Source organism: Pelophylax lessonae (assembly GCF_965119305.1).
Source record: "Pelophylax lessonae genome assembly, chromosome: 4".
Lineage (NCBI taxonomy): Eukaryota > Metazoa > Chordata > Amphibia > Anura > Ranidae > Pelophylax > Pelophylax lessonae.
This window is the reverse complement of record NC_138771.1, coordinates 270,528,421-270,551,279: the sequence shown is the minus strand read 5'-3', so window position 1 is coordinate 270,551,279 and position 22,859 is coordinate 270,528,421. Positions and strand designations below refer to the sequence as shown.

The following is a 22,859-nucleotide window of genomic DNA, read 5'->3' as shown; positions in this document are numbered from 1 at the left end:
ACCATGCAGCTTTTTAGCATTTTATGGGCTCATTTTACTAAAGCATATCGCATGTGATATTTGCCTCAATTCTATAAAAATAGTCTATGAAAATTCTATGAAAATATCAATTCACTATCCCTGTGGTATTTACCTAAAAAAGCAAAAAAGCTTGTTAAATACCGCATAAAACATCATTAAAGTCAATTCACTAAAGGAAATAAATAAATAAATGCATGCATTAAATAAGTATTGGTCAAGGCATGCGATAGTTGTAGTTAATTTCAGCTGGTTGTCAAGAAACCGACAAACACGGCATTCTTAACAATCAGGAAAGGGGGGGGCGTGGCTTGGATGTAGAGCGGAGCGGACGTGTGCCTCGAGAGCTCCCGCCATCCTGAAATTAATCTTTCCCATCCTGCCGAATTTATTGCCTCTATCTACCCAGGTTTCCATCCTACCTGCTGTGCAACTGCTCACTGCCGTTTATGCCATCCAAGGGGAAGAAATCTGCGGCTCCGCGCGCATCTACCCAGCGCCAGGCCCTGCCCGCCGCATGTCCGGACGCCATCTTGACCGAACGACTCCAGGCCTTGTTGAGGGACATGGAAGAAGCTCGGGTGTCCAGTCCCCCTCCGGCTGCCCCGGACAAAGGAGTTGGGGCGGATACGGCGGTGATCCTGCAGGCCATAGAGCAGAGCAAGACCTCCCTTCTGGTCCGCATCGACCACCTCGTGGAGGATGTAATCTCATCCGCAATGACCTGGATAAGATCCGTGGTCGCCTCACCGAGGTGGAGGGCAGGGTCTCCACGACAGAGGAAGCGGCGGCCCGCCATTCCGGACTGCTGGATGCCCTCCAGCACAAGGTGGACTCTCTCATGGCGAAGGCTGACGACGCAGAGAACAGGATGCGGAGGAACAACGTCCGGGTGCTTGGCCTGCCCGAAGGATGGGAGGGTGACTCCCCAGCTGTGTTCGCGGAGGGCTTTTTCAAACACCTCCTAGAGTTAGGTGAAGTTTCGCCCACATATGTTGTGGAACGAGCCCACCGGGTCCCCTCCGGCAAGATGATCCCTGGCGCCCCCCCCGAGACCCTTCCTGGTTTGTTTTTTGAACTACAGAGACCGGGACCGAATCTTGGGCGAAGCGCGCAAGCACCCGGAATTGCGCTTTGAGAACACCTCAGTTCAGCTCTATGCGGATTTTTCGGCGGAGCTCCAAAGGAAAAGGAAATCCTTCACTGATGTCAGACGCCAGATGAGAGAGAGGGGGGTCCAATATGGCATGCTATACCCCAGGCCCTGCGCTGAGATGTGTGAGTACCAGCCCCTGGGGACTGTCTGCCTGTGAAGACACCCCAGACCTCCTTTACTTGGATCCCTGCTGCTGTATCCCATTTTTCTTTTTTCTTTCCCTAGGGGCCGGTGGACCCCTCCTTTACCGCGGTGTTTTGCCCCCTTTGTCCTTTTTTACCTGTGCCTTATTTTCCCCCCTTTTTGATTCTCTTTTACACCCCTATTTTCTTTTGCTTTTTTGAAACCTGGATGGGGTTGCTTTTTCCATCCTTTGTTAACTGATCAATATCCTGTTGAGTTCCTGTGTCCACTTGCTATTGGGAGCTCTCGGAGCTCTCCTGTACTGAAAAGCTCAGTGGTGATTATTCTCCTGCTTGCACTGTGGACTTTGATCGCTCCATACCCTCTACATCGGAACTGACTGTGTGGGGGGGTCGTCCCCCACCCACCTGTTGCCGGGTGGAGTCCCCCCCCGGGCCCTATGTCCGCGGTCTAAGGTGACTGTTCCCTCTTCCACCGCGGACGTTGTTCATTTTTGTTACGGGATGAAGCTGCACCAGGCTGTTTTTCTTTCCCTGGTCAGCAGGGAGGGGTTTTTTGGGGACTGTTTGGTTTTTTTCTTTTATGGATTTTTGCTGCTCCTTTTTTTCTTTTAATTTTGTCTTGGCTGCTGGTTCGATGCATAATGTCTTGTACACAGGTTTGATAGTACGTGCCTTATGTTGGTGCCGAGTCCTGATGTCTGTGTGGTCCGGTGCGGTCGTCCTGGGCGGGGGGGAGTGTGTGGTGTGGAGGTCCCCCTGCCCTTTCGGTGTTCTCCTGTGGTTAATTCTGATTTGGCTCAATGGCGGGGCGCATTAGGTTACTGTCGTGGAATGTGCGAGGCCTCAATAACAAATTCAAGCAGGCCTTGCTGTTTACGTTTTTGCAATCGCACAAGCCACACATCTTATTTCTACAGGAGACGCATCTGATGGGCAGCTCTGTTCTGGCGCTGCGTCGGCGCTGGGTGGGGCACTCCTTCCATGCCACATACTCCTCGTATGCTAGGGGGGTCTCTATCCTCAATAATAAATCCCTGCCTTGCCATATTGAACAGGTTATTACGGACCCGAAGGGTCAATATATTATCCTAGCTTTACGTATTGATGATAAGATGTATGTTTTTGTTAATGTATATGTGCCTCCTCCTTTTTCCAGCTCTGTGTTGTACCAAATATATGATCACCTGGCTGGTTTCTCTACTCCGGGGGTCTTTTTGGCTGGTGACTTCAATGGCATCCTGGATGGGGCGCTAGACACATCTAACCCAAACAGGCATGATTGCCCCGACCTTGTCGGTTGGGCTTCCGCACTGCAGCTCACCGAGCTGTGGCGGTGGAAGAACCCACAGTCTCGCCATTTCTCACATGTGTCGGTGCCTCATCATTCGGGATCACGCATTGATCTTGCATTCTGCCCTCCTTTGGCGCTCCCATCTGTGGTGTCTGCGGCGTACCTACCTTCCGGCCTCTCGGGCCACTCCCCACTGGAGTTGGAGCTGGAGCTGGGGAGCCGGAGGGGGGGGGGTGAGTGCTGGAGACTGGGTACCAGGTGGCTGCGGGACCCTGGAGAGGAGGAGACAGTGCGGGGCAAAATTTCTCTATACTGGGAACACAATGTTGATACTGCTACGCCCTTGATGTTTTGGGACGCCTTTAAGGCCACCATACGTGGTGACTACATTAGCGCTATTAAAGTGGCCAGGGTGGAGGGCGCTGCGGAGTTGCAGGCGTTGGAGGAGGGCGTGCCGCTGGCTGAGTCTGAGTTTGCCTTGGACCCGTCTCCCGAGGCGCACTCCTCCCTGGCCCAGGCCCAGAGAACACTACATTCGCATGTGTCTGCGGCTGCCTTGACAGACGTGGGCACACTTAAAGCTAAGATTTTCGAAAGTAGGGACAAGAACGGGAGACTTCTGGCTAACCTGGTGGCGGATTCTAGAATGCAGACTGTTGTCCCCCTTGTCCAGTTGGAGGCGGGTGGCACTTCCTTGGACCCGGCTGTCATTTTGGACAAGTTCAGGAGGTACTATCACAAATTGTATTCGGTACCTCCCTCTCTGCGGCCTGAGGTGGACCTTGGGTACTTGGGAGACTTCTCCCTGCCGTCCCTGTCGGAGGAGGAGGCTGCTGCCCTGGAAGCGGACTTCTCCCTAGAGGAGGTGGAGACGGCTATTCGCTCTCTCCCCCCTGAAAAAACCCCGGGCCCAGATGGTCTACCGGGGGACTGGTATAAAATGTATATAGCTGACTTGGCCCCAAGGCTGCGCAGTCTCTTCCAGGCTTGCCTGGAGGCTGGGGCGTTGCCAGACTCTCTACTTCAAGCCCACATAGTCCTGATTTTGAAGCCCGGTAAGGATCCCACACTCTGCTCGGCGTATCGGCCGATCTCTCTCGTTAACTATGATCTTAAGATCCTTACGAAAATCCTTGCCACCAGGTTGATGAAGGTGCTCCCGTTCCTGGTTGATATAGATCAAACAGGTTTCATGCCAGGTAAATCTACCGACATCATTATCCGCAGGGTGTACACACATCTACAGGTCCCGGCGGAGGAACAGGGTCAGAGAGTCCTAGTCTCATTGGATCTTGAATAGGCCTTTGACTCTGTCGCCTGGCCTTATCTGGGTGAGGTGTTGCAGAGGTTTGGTTTTGGCCCTACTTTCCGTAAATGGATAGATATTCTTTATAGTCAGCCTCGGGCCCAGATCAAATTGGGGGGCAGGGTGTCGTCTGCTTTCAATATTCGGCGCGGTACCCGCCAGGGTTGCCCGCTCTCGCCGGCGCTGTTTTCGCTGGCGGTGGAGCCCCTGGCGAGGGCTATTCGAGGGTCGGGGGAGATTGGGGGGATCAGGGTGGGGTCCCTGGAGGAAAAGTTGGCGTTGTATGCCGATGATATCATCCTGTTCCTCCGGGACCCGGGCCCCTCCCTCTGGTCTGTCCTGGGTCTACTCTCACGCTTCACCGAGCTATCGGGCCTCCGTGTCAATTGGGGGAAATCTCTGTTGCTCCCGGTTGATGCGGACGCTCGGGCACAGGCTGATCCCTCTCTCCTCTTGTGTTGGGCGGACAGCGTCAGATACTTGGGCGTCACTATTTCCCCAAAGGTGCAGGACTTCTGTGAGCTCAACCTCTCCCCCCTCCTCCTGTCTTTTAAGGATAGACTCAGGGCTTAGACGAATCTTCCGTTGACGTTGATTGGGAGAATCAATCTAGTCAAGATGAAGTTGCTGCCCCCGCTCTTGTATATTGTACGCCAGTCCCCGGTGTGGATCCCAAAGCGGATCTTTAAGCAATTTCACTCCCTGATGACTGCCTTCCTTTGGGGGGCTGCCCCCCGAGACTACGCTTATCTGTACTCCAGAGGCCCTGGACTAACGGGGGGTTGGCCTGCCCCGATTTTTTCAAGTACTTCTTGGCTGGTTTGCTGACTCACGGGCATAACTGGCTAATATCTGACGCTACTAACTCTGCTGTGGTTCTAGAGGCCGCCCTGCTCGGATCCTATGAGGTGCTGCGTAATGCCCTCTATCGAGGACCCAGGGCTTCCGTACCCCCTCACGACCTCCATGAAGGCAGTCATCATGGCCTGGACTTCGATCTCCCCTTATTCCAAATCTGACCCTAGTCGGCGGTCTCCGAACCTCCCCCTATGGCAAAACCCGGAACTGCCTGAATTCCACTCTATCCCTGATCCATCTATTTGGGCTACTAGGGGAATCCGGTGTCTTTCTCACATCTGTCCGAAGGGTGACCTTCTTAGTTTTGACCAATTAAAAGACAGGTTTGATCTCCCCAACTCCTACTTTTTCCGGTTTCTACAGCTCCGCCATGCCTTTCGGACTCAGTTTGGGGGTTCCCCCCTGGACTTGACTCCGGCAGACTTAGAGTTGGTCCTCCAGGATGAGGACCTCCAGAAACCACTTTCCTCTATATACAGGTCTTTGACACCCAGTGTGCATGTGGGTCTGGAGAAGTTGCAGGCATTCTGGGTCGCGGAGATGCCGGAACTGGATTCAGAGGATTGGGAGGATGTCTGGGATTATCCCTTTAAGCATTTGGTGTCCTCAAGAGATCGCCTAGTTCAGTTCAAGATTCTGCATAAGCTCCACCTTACCCCCTCCAGGTTACATAGAGTGTCTCCTGACATTCCGGATGTTTGCTGGAGGTGTGGTTCAGCTGCTCCCTCATACGCCCATATGATCTGGCACTGTCCGTCCCTCCAAAGCTTTTGGTCTGAGGTCTTGGGCTTCATTACACGTCTTACCACTATCACTATCCCTTCCGGGGTTGAGACCTGTATCCTGGGACTTGTTAATGCCTTGGCACATTCGGTTGCCACTTGCACCTTGCTGGGGCTGTTGCTCTTCTATGCCAGGAAGCTGGTAGTAATGCGTTGGAAAGACTCGGGGGCCCCCGGCCCTATCTCTATGGAAGGCTTTGGTTAATTCTATGATACCAATGTATAAAGCGGTTTACAAGTTCAGAGGGTGCCCTGACAAGTTTCACAAAGTCTGGAATATATGGATGGAGGCTACTGATACCACAGATGAGCCCTCGCCTCCCTCTCCAGGAGTAGCTTTGGCTGCTACATAGCTGGGTGTCATGTCTGTAGGTTGATGTAACCTGCTTGAGCCTCCCTGACCGCACTGGACCACACTATGTTTTTTCTTACCTGCCTGTTGGAACTTTTGATACTCGGTACTATTGAGCTCAGGAATTCTGGACCGGTAGCCTTGCTGGGGGGAGGGTGGGGTTTCATGGGGGGGGTTTTATTTCTTTTTCTATGCTTTGTATTCTTCTTGTTTACTTGTATGTGGGTTGTGTTGGTGGGTTTTGTGTTGTTGAGCCTGGGTATGCCCACAAGGCTCTGTTTTGTATGTTGTGATTTGAAACTTTAATAAACAGAATTTAAAAAAAAAAAAAAAACAATCAGGAAATAGCTGGTTGTTAACAGGTAAAAATGGATGAACACTCCAGAAGGATGCCAAAATCTTTATTGTGATCAACAAATAAAGGCATATACAGCAAAGTGAGCACCAGGAGATAAAAAATGTTAACATGAAAAGCTGCTCACTTCCACTCACACTATTCACTGGCGGCATCCATCCCAAACTAATATAGTAAACCAGGAAGAAATCCCTGAAGGGGATTTCCCCCAAAAAGGACAGGGAAGGAGGATGTTTTAGATGCCTATAGAGTAGCTAAACCTGTAGTAAGTATGTAAAGCAATGGAAATATAAAATAAAATAACCTTTATTTCAAAATGTCATAAAACCTAATATGGAAAGAAAACAATCACAGGGGTATGACATACATTGTATAAAAACAACAATACATCGTCAAAGGGAGCATATACCACATGTAACGTTATGCAAGGCAAGGAGTGTAGCTCTGTGTGGAACTCCGAAACCCTACGCGTTTCAACTTGAAAAAGTCTTCCTCAGAGGATATGAAGACTTTTTCAAGTTGAAACGCGTAGGCGTTCGGCGTTCCACACAGAGCTACACTCCTTGCCTTGCATAACGTTACATGTGGTATATGCTCCCTTTGACGATGTATTGTTGTTTTTATACAATGTATGTCATACCCCTGTGATTGTTTTCTAATTTTCCATGTTAGATTTTATGAAATTTTTGAAATAAAGGTTATTTTCTTTTATATTTCCATTGCTTTACATACTTACTATGGGTTTAGCTACTCCATAGGCATCTAAAACATCCTCCTTCCCGTCCTTTTTGGGGGAAATCCCCTTCAGGGATTTCTTCCTGGTTTACTAAAAAAATGTTAACATGTTTCATGATAACAGCATTTAATCATAACATGGTGCTGATCACAGAAAATATTTTGGCATCCGTCCAGAGTGTGCAGCCATTTATCCATTTTCCCTGTTGAACATGAGTGAGGCGAGCCGGGTGGGCACCTCTACTTTGGAAGCAGTAGACTTGCAGCACTCAAGCCTTGAACGGTGTTTCCCCATCATTGGACTAGTTGGTTGTTAAGGGTACGGGAGCTGCCGCATCCTTAACAACCAGTGAATAACTGGTTGTTAAGGAGCTGGCACCCACTGCATCCTTAACAACTATGACTTATCTGCTGTCAGCAGGATTCACTTCAAGGAATAGTGCATGCAGTATTTTAGTAGCATTTTTTAGTGAATTGTAAAAGAAGTTTGAAAAACACTATGAGGTATTTTACCGCTTATCTTAAAGCGGTAAATACCTTTTATTGAATGAAGCCCTATATCATTTATTATACCAGTATTATACCATTTGTTGTACCATTTATTATTATACCATATCATACCATAATGTCATATGGGCCCTCCTGTAAACCTTGCCAAAAAACTCCCACCAGTTAGAAATCCCCACGTCCTGCCTTGTAGCTAGGACCAAACTTCTAACAGTTTTCAAGTACTAGAATCAAAGAAGGACATAGAAATTGCAAGCTAAGAGTTTTTCAGTCATTCTTTGGGGAAAGGTGGGGGAATATACAAAGTCTCACTCCCATACTCACTTACACTATATTATCAAAAGTATTGGGGTGCCTGCCTTTACACGCACATGAACTTTAATGGCATCCCAGTCTTAGTCCGTAGGGTTCAATATTGAATTAGTCCACCCTTTGCAGTTATAACAGCTTTACCTCTTCTGGGTAGGCTGTCCACAAGATTTAGGAGTGTGTCTATGGGAATGCTTGAACATTCTTCCAGAAGTGCATATGTAAGGTCAGGCACTGGTGTTGGAGAGAAGGCCTGGCTCGCAGTCTGAGCTCTAATTCATCCCAAAGAATGGCCAAACATTCCCATAGACACACATTTCTAAACCTTGTGTACAGCCTTCCCAGAATAGTTAAAGCTGTTATAGCTGAAAAGGGTGGGCCAACTCAATATTGAACCCTACGGACTAAGACTGGGGTGCCATTAAATTTCATGTGCGTGAAAAGACAGGCATCATAGTACTTTTGGTAATATAGTGTATACACTTTCTCGCTGTGTAAGCACTGACACCATCCAAAATTGAGATTACCACAGCAGCAGGTCAGTGGGGGAAAAGTATTAGTGGATCAGAGATTGGCTTGAAGGAAACTGTCACTTTTCCCTGAATAGGCAAAGACACAGCGTCTTTAACATGCACCAGGCGCCGAGTAACTGTGACTAAAAGATATTTTTCTACATCTTATTTTAGTGGTATAACAGTTTGATATTTGTCAGTAAAGTTGCTGAATTCCCATGATTTCATTTCTACTGACTTATTCTTCACTCACAGGTTATAATAATTTATGGCGACAAGATGTGAGATGCTAAGAAAAACAGATGTTGCATTTTCTCAAGGATAATTTGGTGATTCAGCGGGAAATGAGCTGGAGTCAACAGGTGTGTGTATAAAGTACCAAACTAAGCCAGTACATGAAGAAGAATTAATGCCACTTCAGAATCCCTGCTTCAACATCTTTACATTAGGGCGTAAACCCAGTCTGCATTCACGTGAATGAGCTAAAGAGTAGCCTATGTAGTGACTGGAAACAGGTTTTCTGTAATGCTCTTGTGCAGCTGCTAAAATATGTAGTCTGAAACAAATATGGTTCTTTTCTATTATATTCAGAATTTCCTGAGTAACAGCTGTACATTAAAATGATGGTGTGGTACATGTCATTCATACTATTTACGATCACACATTGAGAACATTTTTTTACAATGATACTTTTTGCTTTTTGGTGATGCCAGGGTAATCTTATTATAGTGTCCTCATTATATATACTGTAGATACCTAACATTCACATGGGCAACATAGGATAAAGTGCACACGGCCCTGAGAAAATAGTACTTTTAGTACCCAACTTTCTCTCTATCTGAGTTACATTAGAGATTAGAAAATAAAATATGTTTTAAAGGTAACCCATCCTAAATGTGTTACAAGCCATTTTGCAATCTTGGTCTACGAATACTAGTGACTTTTTAAAAAAAGGGGTTTCTGAGTCACTAACCTAGAATAAGAATGCACTGACTGAAGTCAAGAATTTCTCCTCTGCTTACGTGTTTCCGGTCGGTGCCTCAGTAAATATTAAAGCCAATAAATACATTTAAAAACCAGGTAAACAGTATTATTTGGAGTAGAAGTCTGCAAGGACAGCCTTCTCATTCTCTCTGCATATGTTTTCTACAGACAAATGTTAAATTAGTTGCATCAACACCATGGCTGCATTATTTGTCGAATATTTTCTTATGAAGGGACCTTCGGCAGAAAATGGGGTATAGTGCACAGTACAATAATATCTGAGGGAAAGCACTTCATGTAAGAGTCAAAGTTCAGATAGTGGAGAGGAAAGTACTCTGGCTGCGTTCAAGGAGTATTTAGCTCTATGAAGGGTGTAATGGGAATTACAAGGTGAAAAAGTGCTGTATTTTGGTTTTTACTGGGCAGGCCTGTGGCAGTAGCAGAGTTTTGGCGGGACTTACGGAGCTGGTTAAGTCAGAGTGAAGGACTTCTAGCACTATAGCAGGGTTTCCTTGGCACAGGCCAGTGAGAGCCAGTGAGAGCAGAGCAAGGAAACATAAGGGAAACTCACGTGATGTGATAGTAGTACTCTATCTCTGTCATTCTTGGGTAGCAGGCACTGTGAAGCCAGAAAAGGTGACAGTACACAGGTTATAGCAATTCACTCTGAGAGTGGTGAAAAAGATGGGCACACAGTTATGTGTAGAAAGTGGAGAATAAGGTGGACTGATGGGGAAGAAATAGAGTTTGGACTGAGTGGGTGAAAGATAGAACAGAGAGATTGAGCCGAAGTTAAAACAGACACGTTGGGTACGTATGCACCATAAATAGCGATAAGGCAATGGAGACCATGGTAAGGGGTTGATTTACTAAAGGCAGACTTTTCATTTTGCAAGGAAAGTGCACTTTGCAAAGGAATTTTCCCCATAACTAAGTGAAGCAGGTGAAGCTCTGCTGACATTATGCAATCATATGCAAGCAAAAATGCTTGATTGGATATGTTTTGCGGAGTGAAATTTCATTTATTAAGCTCTGGGGAAAATTTCCTTTCAAAATGCAACTTATCTTGCAAAGTGAATCTTGCCCTAAATAAAACAACCCCAATGAATCCACCTATGAAGCAGCTCTATTTGCAGAATGCTCTAATGAAAAGTTAACAGCAATAACAGAATCCACAGTATCTGGAGGACAGACTTCAAAAACCCAATAATGTAATTCTACTTCAACAAACCAATCTATTATGCTGGAATTTTCTATGGAATTTTTAAATTTATTATCTCATTTTACTCATGTATTGTTTTATTCTTTATAACAATTAATTTTTTTGGGTCTGGGTCTGATCACTTGTGTTTAAGGGAGGACATCATGCTCTTTATATAGTGTAAATCCAAGTTTGCAAGGCAGCAATAAAAATATGGTTATAGCAATGATGCCTGTAGCCCAGATTTTTCCTTGAAATATGGCTGTTGAGTCTTGGCTGTTGAGGTTCCTAAAATCAAGCTTGAAGCTGTCAAGTAGAAAATTGCAGAAAAACTCTGCTGTCAGCGTCGTGAGCTTCAGGCATTGTAAAGAGTTCCCAACCAGCACTAAGATGGATGTTACTTTACTCAGGGCAACATCGAAGGTTGGAAATTTGCCCTTACCTTCATGTATAGGGGCATTGAGAAATTGTACTAATTTTAAATGAATTTAAATTAACTTTTTTGGTGTCAGCATAATTGAGTGTTGGCAGGGCAAGTTAAGGATACAGCTCTGAACCTGGCTTGAGGATCAAGCCTTTTTTTTTTCCCCTGTCCACAATTTATTGTGCACAGGATGAGCGATTTTTTCAGATTCCTTATAAAGGAGAAAATAGTATTTTGGGGGAAAATGTTTTGAGTCCCTCAGCTGTAATTTGTTATCAGATGAAGTCGTGCCTGAAACAAAGTAAACCAGCTGCTGTGAGTCAAGAAGAGCAAGAAGAACCCATGCAGGCTTCCTTAACCCTCCTATTACATGGTGGTCTTTAACCAGTCAACAAACTGCTAAAATTGGGCAACCAGCACAGCAACAGAAATGCAGTCATCTAAAAGGTGATGCTCACATGAGGTGCACCTGTGGCATCTAGACTTTCTGCTCCTATTACATGACTCCTCTAAGTTAGAATAATTCAATGAATGAGACTTCAGAAAGCAAATTGTATTAGTCTTTGGTTACTCAGGTAGGAAAGCAGACACTGGAGTCACATAAGCATTATAAGAACTTAGTGCACAATACAGAAGAGGTATGATCATTCAATCTACAACCCTGTAGTGGAGAAAACCTACCTGAGACAGGAATAATGTTCACAAATTCTCACATGGAAAGTGTTAACAAACTGTATTAAAAATTAATCCATATCCAGTTGATAAGAAAAAAGCATTTCAGACACTATGCCTGGAAACCTAAAACATAGATACTGAAAAAGGAGCCTAATGCTTTAAGGTAAGAAAGGTTGTAAACTGATAAGGCAGACACTAAGGAGCCAAAATATGCCAGCTTATGTCTTGATCCGCAGAGCCTACCTTAAGGAAGAGAAGCCACCTAAAATCCTAATCTCTTCCTTCTTCTCAGCACTGCCCTTTTTCTCAAATTATGTTATTTTATTTTTATTTATTACAGGTACTTATATAGAGCCATCCATTTACACATATACTATACATTGGCATGAGTCCCTGCCCTCAGGGAGCTTACAATCTAAGGTCCCTAACTCACATTTATACATATACAGTACCTAACAAAAGTGAGTACACCACTCACATTTTTGTAAATATTTTATTATATCTTTTCATGTGACAACACTGAAGAAATTGTACTTTGCTACCATGTAAAGTAGTGAGTGTACAGCTTGTATAACAGTGTAAATTTGCTGTCCCCTCAAAATAACTCAACACACAGCCATTAATGTCTAAACCGCTGGCAACAAAAGTGAGTACACCCTAAATGAAAATGTCCACATTGGGCCCAGAGTGTCAATATTTAGTGTGGCCACCATTATTTTCCAGCACCGCCTTAACCCTCTTGGGCATGGAGTTCACCAGAGCTTCACAGGTTGCCACTGGAGTCCTCTTCCACCCCTCCATGATGATATCATGGAGCTGGTGGATGTTAGAGAACTTGCGCTCTTCCACCTTCCGTTTGAGGATGCCCCACAGATGCTTAAGAGGGTTTAGGTCTGGGGACATGCTTGGCCAGTCTATCACCTTTACCCTCAGCTTCTTTAGCAAGGCAGTGGTCGTCTTGGAGGTGTGTTTGCGGTCTTTATCATGTTGGAATACCCAGTCTGTGAAGGGAGGGGATCATGCTCTGCTTCAGTATGTCACAGTACATGTTGGCATTCATAGTTCCCTCAATAAACTGTAGCTACCCAGTGCCGGCAGCACTCATGCAGCCCCAGACCATGACACTCCACCATGCTTAACTGTAGGCAAAACACACTTGTCTTTGTACTCCTCACCTGGTTGCCACCATACATGCTTGACATGATCTGAACAAAATAAGTTTATCTTGGTCTCATACAATGCGATTAGAGGAGAAGCGTTTTAACCTCAGGCAACGTGGGGGGTTCTTTACTGTTAGGGCTACAAGATTGTGGAATTGTCTACCACAAGAGGTGGTTTCTGCGGGTAGTATGGTGACTTTCAAAAGACTCTTAGACTTACATCTCAAGGAATAGGAGATTGAGGGCTATGTTAGATGATTACAGTCACACACACCTACACAGGTTGAACTGGATGGACTATTGTCTTTATTCAACCTCACCTACTATGTAACTATGTAACTATGTAACTATATCAGGCCACAGGACATGGTTCCAGAAATCCATGTCCTTAGTCTGCATGTCATCAGCAAACTGCGGGCTTTCTTGTGCATCATCTTTAGAAGAGGCTTCCTTCTGGGATGACAGCCATGCAGACCAATTTGATGCAGTGTGCGGCATATGGTCTGAGCACTGACAGGCTGAGCCCCCACCCCTTCAACCTCTGCAGCAATGCTGGCAGCACTCATGCGTCCATTTCCCAAAGTTAACCTCAACGTGCACTCAACTCCTTTGGTCGACCATGGCGAAGCCTCTTCTGAGTGGAACCTGTACTGTTAAACTGCTGTATGGTCTGGGCCACCATGCTGCAGTTCAGTTTCAGGGTCTTGGCAATCTTATTATAACCTAGGCCATCTTTATGTAGAGCAACAATCCTTTTTTTCAGATCCTCAGAGAGTTCTTTGCCATGAGGTGCCATGTTGAACTTCCAGTGACCAGTATGAGAAAGTGAGGTAATAACCCCAAATTTACCACATCTGCTCCCCATTCACACCTGAGACCTTGTAACACTAATGAGTCACATGACACCGGGGAGGGAAAATGGCTAATTGTGCCCAATTTGGACATTTTTACTTAGGGGTGTACTCATTTTTGTTGCCAACAGTTTAGCCATTAATGGCTGTGTTAAGTAATTTTGTGGGGACAGCAAATTTACACTGTTATACAAGCTGTACAAGCACTATTTTACATTGTAGCAAAATGTAATTTATTCAGTGTTGTCACATGAAAAGATATATTAAAATATTTACAAAAATGTGAGGGATGTGAGATACTGTACATTGTGACATCACTTTGGTTGGGGGATCCGTGGATTACAGCCTACCTTAGAGAGGTTGGGAAATCCTTTCAGTTCCCTAGGCCCCTCCTATGTGACCAGGAAAATGATTGACAGCTACCTAATGGACACTGAGAATATGGTTTGGATTACTTCAAATGTGACAGAAATATTTATCAACAATATCCCTCAAGAAATATATGAAGATTCAATCCCACTTTACACTGTGAGACCTATAGCCTGTTGTAGACCGTTGCCATGAAGTCTGTGACTCCTAAATAATCAAAGCATTGCTTAGATGAGGATTCCAAGTACTTCAATGTAGAAGACAGACAGTCTGCTACTGGGGCTGTCTCTAGCTATTGTCTGTTTAATAACGTTTTCTGTTTTTATACTTAGGATAATGTGTAATGTAGTTTGTTTAAGCCTTGTTGCCAGCAGTCTGGTCATCCAGGCTGGTTTAAGTGCTGAGGTAATTAGCATGTTAATTATAACATTGTCTAGGTCTGGGTTCCCATTCACCTATTGTTTCTGTCCAGATGGCTAGTTAATTAGCTCAGGTTAATTATGTTTCTGTATACAATTTTATCTGCATATGATATTGTAATCAGGCTCACCTGACCTGGTGTGCTATATATTTTGTGTGAGTTTGTTCAATAAATGTTTCCAGATCTTATACAAGCTATTATTGGCTAGACTTGTATATTTGTGGCCATAATATCTGATATCTATGTTCATGACTAGAGGAAGCTGTATTCTGACAGAAGTGCACAAGCACATTGCGGGTCAGTTCTGTTACATACATACTAGGGACAATTTAGACAATAACCAATTAACCTACCAGCATGTGTTTGTAGTGTGGGAGGAAACTGGAGTGCCTGGAAGAAACCAACACAGCCACAGAGGGAACATGAAAACTCCAGGCAGGTAGTGCCATGGCTGGGATTCAAACCAACAACCCTAGTGCTGCTAGTTGGAAGTGTTAACTACTTAGCCACTGTGCTGCCCATCAATCTTGAACTGAGAGTAGGTGGCAACATGTCATCTTGAGTACCTAGTGCAGCAGCCATTCTTAGGGCAATTTGGGGAAATCATGCAATGCTGGCTCCATCCGACATTTAGACAGTCAAAAACATTTTTTCATTTTAGATGCAGAGATTTCCCTTCACTTCCTGTCCCATAGCCAAGCAGGAAGTGAGAAGAAAGCTCTGCAAATTGAGGGAATTCCTTAGGGACCCCCAGGTCACCAGAACTAGTGTCCCCATTGGCAGATTATTTCTCTATTACTTTTCTGAGCACAACTCAGAATTAGGGATTTTCTTTTACTTTCAACGATAATGGTAAAAAGGACAAATAGAGAGGATGAATCTCCTTAATAGGGGTACAGACAGCAATAAAAAACTGACATGCATTTTTATTCTCCTGCACTCTATCCAAAACTGAAAAAAAAAAGTTTTGCCTTTAGGTATACTTTAACTGCCACTAATGTTGAGCTTGTTTTGCCCTGATAGACTTCTGGGAGGAAATTAACTATATATATATATATACAGTGGCGGCTGGTGCTCAAAATTTTTTTTGGGGGGGGGGGGCGCAAAAAGAAAAATGTAATAGGTATTGCTTTCGCGGCAAAAAACGTGGTAAAAAAATTGCATGACTTTGAGGTCATGGTACAGGCATGGCACAAGTGATGGTATAGGCATAACACATGTGATGGTATAGGCATGGCACAGGTGATGGTACAGGCATGGCACAGGTGATGGCACAGGTGATGGTACAGGCATGGCACAGGTGATGGTACAGGCATGGCACAGGTGATGGTATAGGCATGGCACAGGCATGGCACAGGTGATGGTATAGGCATGGCACAGGTGATGGTATAGGCATGGTACAGGTATGGCACAGGTGATGGTATAGGCCTGGCACAGGTGATGGTACAGGCATGGCACAGGTGATGGTACAGGCATGGCACTGGTGATGGTATAGGCATGGCACAGGTGATGGCATAGGCATGGCACAGGCATGGCACAGGTGATGGTATAGGCATGGCACAGGTGATGGTACAGGCATGACACAGGTGATGGTATAGGCATGGCACAGGTGATGGTACAGGGATGGCACAGGTGATGGTATAGGCATGGCACAGGTGATGGTATAGGCATGGCACAGGTGATGGTATAGGCATGACACAGGTGATGGTACAGGCATGGCACAGGTGATGGTACAGGCATGGCACAGGTGATGGTATAGGCATGGCACAGGTGATGGCATAGGCATGGCACAGGTGATGGTATATGCATGGCACAGGCATGGCACAGGTATGGCACAGGTGATGGTATAGGCATGGCACAGGTGATGGTATAGGCATGGCACAGGTGATGGCACAGGTGATGGCATAGGCATGGCACAGGCATGGCACAGGTGATGGCACAGGTATGGCACAGGTGATGGCACAGGTATGGCACAGGTGATGGTATAGGCATGGCACAGGTGATGGCACAGGTGATGGTATAGGCATGGCACAGGTGATGGTATAGGCATAGCACAGCCATGGCACAGGTGATGGCACAGGTGATGGCATAGGCATGGCACAGGTGATGGCACAGGTGATGGCATAGGCATGGCACAGGTGATGGCACAGGTGATGGCATAGGCATGGCACAGGTGATGGTATAGGCATGGCACAGGCATGGCACAGGTGATGGCACAGGTGATGGCATAGGCATGGCACAGGTGATGGCACGGGTGATGGCACAGGTGATGGCATAGGCATGGCACATGTGATGGCATAGGCATGGCACAGGTGATGGCACAGGTGATGGTATAGGCATGGCACAGGTGATGGCATAGGCATGGCACAGGTGATGGCACAGGTGATGGCATAGGCATGGCACAGGTGATGGCATAGGCATGGCACAGGTGATGGCACAGGTGATGGCATAGGCATGGCACAGGTGATGGCACAGGTGATGGCACAGGTGAGGGCACAGATCGGCTTCAATCACTTACCTTCTGACGGCGGCGGGATAGCGGGATTCCGGGAACCGAGACGAGCAGCGCCGTGGACGTCCTCCTCTTCAGTCTTCTGTCTTCCGGTCCGGGCGGCGGGAAGGAGATCGGGCGGTGACGGTGCATGACTGACGCACGCACCGGCACCACCCCCATTGCGAGTCAGCGATGTCCTGGATGATGATTGGTCCAGGCTGGAGCCTGGACCAATCACAGCCAGGATATCACGAAGGTGGGGGTGGCTCAGCGCTTTTTCCTGCGCCCAGGTTACGCCCCCAGAAGGCAGCCAATCGGCGCCTCTTCTGGGTCGTAAACCCCACCCCCCCCATAGCCACCAGGCCCAGCGCATAGGCCTGCGAACACGATTTTTTTTTTCAAAACTTTATTTGTTCTTTTTGTCATTTTTTTTTCTTCTATTTTTTCTTTCTTTTTTTTAGGGGGGGCGGCGCTCTGGCGCCCCCTATGCACGGGCTGCCACTGTATATATATATATATATATACACTGCTCAAAAAAATGAAAGGAACACCTTGAAAAAGAGGAGAATAAGAGAAGGGCCTAGTGCAATATCACAAGATATTTATTGGAAAATTAAAAACAAGCCATACATTATACTCATAAAGATATGCTGAAAGTAAGCACAAAAGAAAAGGTTCCTTTTGCAATCAGGAGACCTCCAAGACAAAGATGCTTTTTGGTAAAGCCGGAGGACTGGAAAGCGTCCATGGTGATGGGGCTGACGTGTTTCAAGGGAGAACCCTCTTCATCAGAGCCATGATCACAAGTGATAGTATCCTGGAAAATTTCCTCCCAGATTTGGACCAGGGCATCACTGAGCTCCTGAACAGACTAAGGTGCAATCTGGCGGCGTCCGATGGACTGAAACATTATGTCCCAGAGGAGTTCTATTGGATTTAGGTCAGGTGAGTGTAGAGCCATTCAATAGTATCAATTTCTTCATCCTCCAGGAACTGGCTGCATACTCTCGCCACATGTGGGCGGTTATTGCTGTGCACCAGGAAGAACCTAGGACCCACTGCACTAGCATAGGATCTGACAATGGATTCACGGATTTCATCCTGATACCAAATGGTAGCCAGGGTGCCATTGTCTAGCCTGTAGAGGTCTGTGCGCCCCTCCATGGATATGCCTCTGCAGACCATCCCTAACCCACCACCAAAGCGGTCATGCTGAATAATATTACAGGCAGCATAAAATTCTCCTCGGTTTCCCCAGACCCTTTTACGTCTGTCACATTTACTCAGGGTGAGCTTGCTTTCATCTTTGAAAAACACAGGGTGCCAGTGGGGGACCTGCCAATTCTGGTGTTCAATGGCAAATGGCAATCGAGCCTCATTGTGCCGAGCAGTGAGCACAAGGCCCACTAGAGGGCGTCGGGGCCCTTAGGCCACCCTCATTAAATCTTGGCTGGAGGTAATTTTGTAGGGCTCTAGCAGTGCTAATCCTGTTCCTCCTTGCACAAAGGAGCAGATACCGGTCCTGCTGATGGGTTAAGGACCTTCTACAGCTCTCTCCTAGAGTAACTGCCTGTCTCCTGGAATCAACTTAATGCTCTGGGAGAAAAAGTAAACCTTCTGAAAATGGCACGTATTAATCTGCCATCCTGGAGGAGTTGGACAGCCTGTCCAACCTCTATAGGGTCCAGGTATCGCCTCATGCTTCCAATAGTGACACTGACCCTAGCCAAATGCAAAACAAGTGAAAAACAGAAACGATGAGTAGGGGGAAAATTTTCATTTGCCTCCACCTGTAAAACCATTCCTGTTTTGGAGGTTGTCATTGTTGCCCAGCTAGTGCACCTGTTTTAATTCCATTAACACCAAAGCAGCTGAAACTGATTAACAACCCCTTCTGCTACTTAACTGAACAGATCACTATCCCAGGAGTTTAACTGACTTGATGCTATACTCTGATTAAAAAGTGTTACTTTAATTTTTTTGAGCAATGTATATTAGAAGGCCAGTATGGTGACCTGAATTTAGGCAGCCCACTCACCTGTGTTCCTTGTTGGTTCTAGTGCACGATACTACATGTCACTAGGCTGACTCTCCCCAGCTCACTCCGTGTTTGTGAGTCTGTGCGTTTTGATTACAAGTGTGTTGCGGCTTCTTCGTGGTCTTCGTCGGTGGTTCATCAGTTTGTACCTTTTTCGTTTCATACGTAATGATACGATTTGTTATGTTTCCAATCCCGCATCCCTTTCCTACTTAGCTGCCTCCGAGTTGTTGTCGGTCATGTCCAGACATCATTCAGGCCAAGGCGTAATCGATTCCCAGGTTCCCTCTTCCTTGCTTGTCATCCCATCCACAAACATACGATTCATTCGTAGATCCAAGCCTCCGAGCTGCTGTCGGTCTTTGTCCTGTCGACAAAGGCTTCACTGGTTATAGGATTCACTATCTATGGGGTTGCTGCCATTTGGAGATCAGCATGTATTGTTTGCACAGGTTCTGTGGCTGACTGAGGTGGTAATTAGACCCTCTTGGTGCCTTGTCTGCACTTTGATTAGCCTAGGGGGGGGGGGGGTGGGTGGTTGTTATGTGTTCGGTTTTGGAGGAGGGGGTGGCACCCTAATACTCTACGACGGCCTGGTTCGAATCCCGGTCGCATCAGCAACATAGTGTTTCGTATCCTCGCATGACACAATGCTTCCTGCAGCTCGGTCTCTCTCATGAGGCTCCTGCCACAAGCAACCAGTTATTACTCAGACCATGCACTTACTCAAACACACAATACTCTAGCTTCATAACTCCGAACTGAGTCGGCACGATTTGTCCTTATTTTCGCCTCCCTGTTGAGGCTACTTTCCTGCAATCTTTGCAAGCACATCTCCAGTGGCACACATTTCGACCACTAATTTTCTCCAATGACACACATTTCGGCCACTCATGTTTTCTCGACTGTCGTTTCTTTCTTTATGTAAACATTGTTTGCTACGCTTAATTGGAAGACAATATAAACAAACAATAAATAAGGATTTACATGCACTCCCTGTTGATCACTCTGTCCAAAGAAAAGGTAAACATATTCTGGAAGGTTTAGAATCCTTGGAACAGCGTAAGGATATTATAATCCGACCGGCGGATAAAGGTGGAGGTGTGGTTATAATGAACAAAGATTTATACCACAAACAGCTGCAGGACATGTTGGCTGATAGTATTACCTACATGAAACTGCCGGGTGATCAAACAGGGCAGTTTGAAAGGGATTTGGAGGTTTTGATAGATCAGGGATATAAGAATCATGTACTAATTAAAAAAGAGAGACGTTATTTAGTACCTAGTACAGTACATGTCGTATCCCCATAATCTACACCCTACCAAAGATCCACAAGGATCCTGTGTGTCCCCCTCCACGCCTGATAGTAAATGGAATCGGATCTGTCTGTGCAAGTTTAGGACAGTATCTAGATACATTCCTGCAACCGAGTGTGACAAGCACCAGGGCATTTTTGAAGGACACTAAGGACCTGCTCGTGTCATTGGATGATTTGGTCTTGGGAGACGACTCATCCGCCTTTCTGGTAACGGCGGACGTGTCGTCCCACTACACCATCATCCAGCACGATGATGCGTTGCTGGCTTTAAATTGGGCTCTCAGTAGACGTGATGAGCTACCCCACAACCAAAAGGTATTTATCCGCAACGCTTTGGATTTCTGCCTAGGCCACAACTACTTTTGGTACCAGAGCAATTATTATAGTCAGAAGATGGGCGTGGCTATGGGGGCAAAGTTTGCTCCCAGCCTAGCCAACATCTTCATGGCAGAGTGGGAAGATAAATTTGTGTTTAACGAAAAGAGACCAGCACTGTTGTATTATCGAAGATTTATAGATGACATTATATTTATCTGGAATGGTTCCGAGATGTCACTTGTAGAATTTATGAACCATCTTAATAACAATACTAGTAACATTAAACTAGATTTTCATTGGAGCCAGAATGAAATCCATTTTCTGGATTTTGTCATCAAGAAGGCAATAGGCAAACTTACGACGACGGTTTATTTCAAACCAACAGACCGTAATAGCTATTTGTCTATCCAAAGTGGTCACCACCCCAACTGGCTCCAGAATATCCCCCGGGGCCAGTTTATGAGAGTCAGACGCAACTGCACTTTTGATGATGATTTAAAATTTCAAGCTGATATATTGAAAGATAGGTTTTTAGTGAAAGGTTACAAGAAACAAGATTTGGATAGAGAAATTAATAAGATCTTGGAGGTCCCGAGAGCGTCATGTTTAGAAAACACTAATCAACGACAGGTTGTAGATACCAAGGAGTGGAGTTTTCTATCAGTTTTTTCAGAAGACTACAAAAGAGTGGAAGCCATCTTTAAACAGCATTGGCATGTTCTTAAGTTGGATGGAGCTTTGGGACCAGTGCTCCCGGATATTCCATCTTTCATCTATAGAAAGGCTCCAAACTTTGGTGATAGGGTCGTCAAAAAGATTTTGGACCCACCAACCACAATATTGTTTTTTCCGGGACGCAGAGGATTTCACACCTGTGGCATATGCAGGGCATGTGCATTCACAAGGTCCAATTTGAGGAAACGTACCTCTTTTACTGTTCATACCATCAGGAAAGAATTCAATATCAAACATTTGATTACCTGTGAAACAACACATGTGGTCTATGCGTTAATGTGCCCATGTAAATTACTTTACATTGGCCGCACAAAACGCAATTTACGTCTGAGGGTTGGTGAGCACATAACGAATATTATCAAAGGAAAGCGTGAACACAGTGTATCTGCTCATTTTAGGGAGCACCACAATCGTGACCCAAGTGGTCTGCAATTTTGGGGTGTTGAACGAGTATCCCCATCTTGGAGGGGGGCCATTTGGGTGAGGGAGTTGTCGAAGTGTGAGACAAAATGGATTTTTTTGACACAATCTCTCTGCCCAGTTGCAATGAACATTGAAATCGATTTAAATTGTTTTATCAGTAACTCTTAGTCGGTCTTTTGGTACTATGCTTCTCCATTTTATATTGGTTTATGATCTTTTATTGGTTTTTAAGATTATATACTGGCGAATATTTTGTATTTTAAAGGCTTTTATAATATGGATTTTAAAGCTTTTAATACATATACTTTTTTAGCTGGAATGTTTTATATATACAGTATGTATGTATGGATGTATTATACATATTTTATATATCTTGTCAGCACGATTTGCATAATATTTAATATTGTTTTAATTTAATGAGATGTATTTGTATTTTTATTATAAATTATTGTTATAAATTATTGTGATCACTCCCTGATAGTGACACCGGTAGTGTGTAAATTATGCTATGTTGTTGAAGGTGTTAACCTCCGTCTCTGAGGTGTGTACTGGACCTATGGGGTGATAGTACAAGTAACACCTTGGATAATGGATGCACCTGTAGGCTCGTACTGCTGTGAAGTACTATGCGATGTCAGGGAATGGAATGTTCATTCTCCTGGGTATAGTCTTTTCTTTGCGTACAGCTTACCATACAACATCGCTGCAAGGAGTGATAGCGGACCCGGAAGGTGTGCCGACCACGGCGTGGAGCCTGGAGACTTCCCCGAACGGTTCATTATATCCTCCGCGATGTTTTCATGCTATTGTAACTATATTGAAATGTGAGTGTCTTTTTAAGTGGATGCAAAATAAAGTGTTTAGACGATATTGTACTAGTGGGGTTTGTGCTTTCTCTCCCACTTGATCCGGAGTATATTGGTCCCTGTCATCCCTGTGAGCATCCGGGATTGTCTATGGTGGATATTACTGACATCTGGTGCGTTTGCTTGACCACGAGAGTGGCTGAGCCATTAGTGTTGGTGAGTGTGATCTACTCCCCTTTGCTTGCACGATGGTGGTGTTAAGAGGTGACCCATATTACATCCACTTATCAAGTTTACACCCCATCAAGTTCA

The 22,859-nt window shown here is 45.5% G+C and overlaps 1 protein-coding gene across 1 annotated transcript; it reads left to right on the top strand.

The window, feature by feature from the left end:
- Nucleotides 1-20,670: 20,670 nt before the first annotated feature.
- On the top strand, nucleotides 20,671-21,909 carry LOC309552606 (uncharacterized protein; the record flags this gene model as incomplete). Its single annotated transcript, XM_082253549.1, has 1 exon — nucleotides 20,671-21,909. One exon carries the CDS (start codon nucleotides 20,671-20,673, stop codon nucleotides 21,907-21,909), a length of 1,239 nt encoding a protein of 412 aa, XP_082109675.1.
- Between the last annotated feature and the right edge of the window lie 950 nt (nucleotides 21,910-22,859).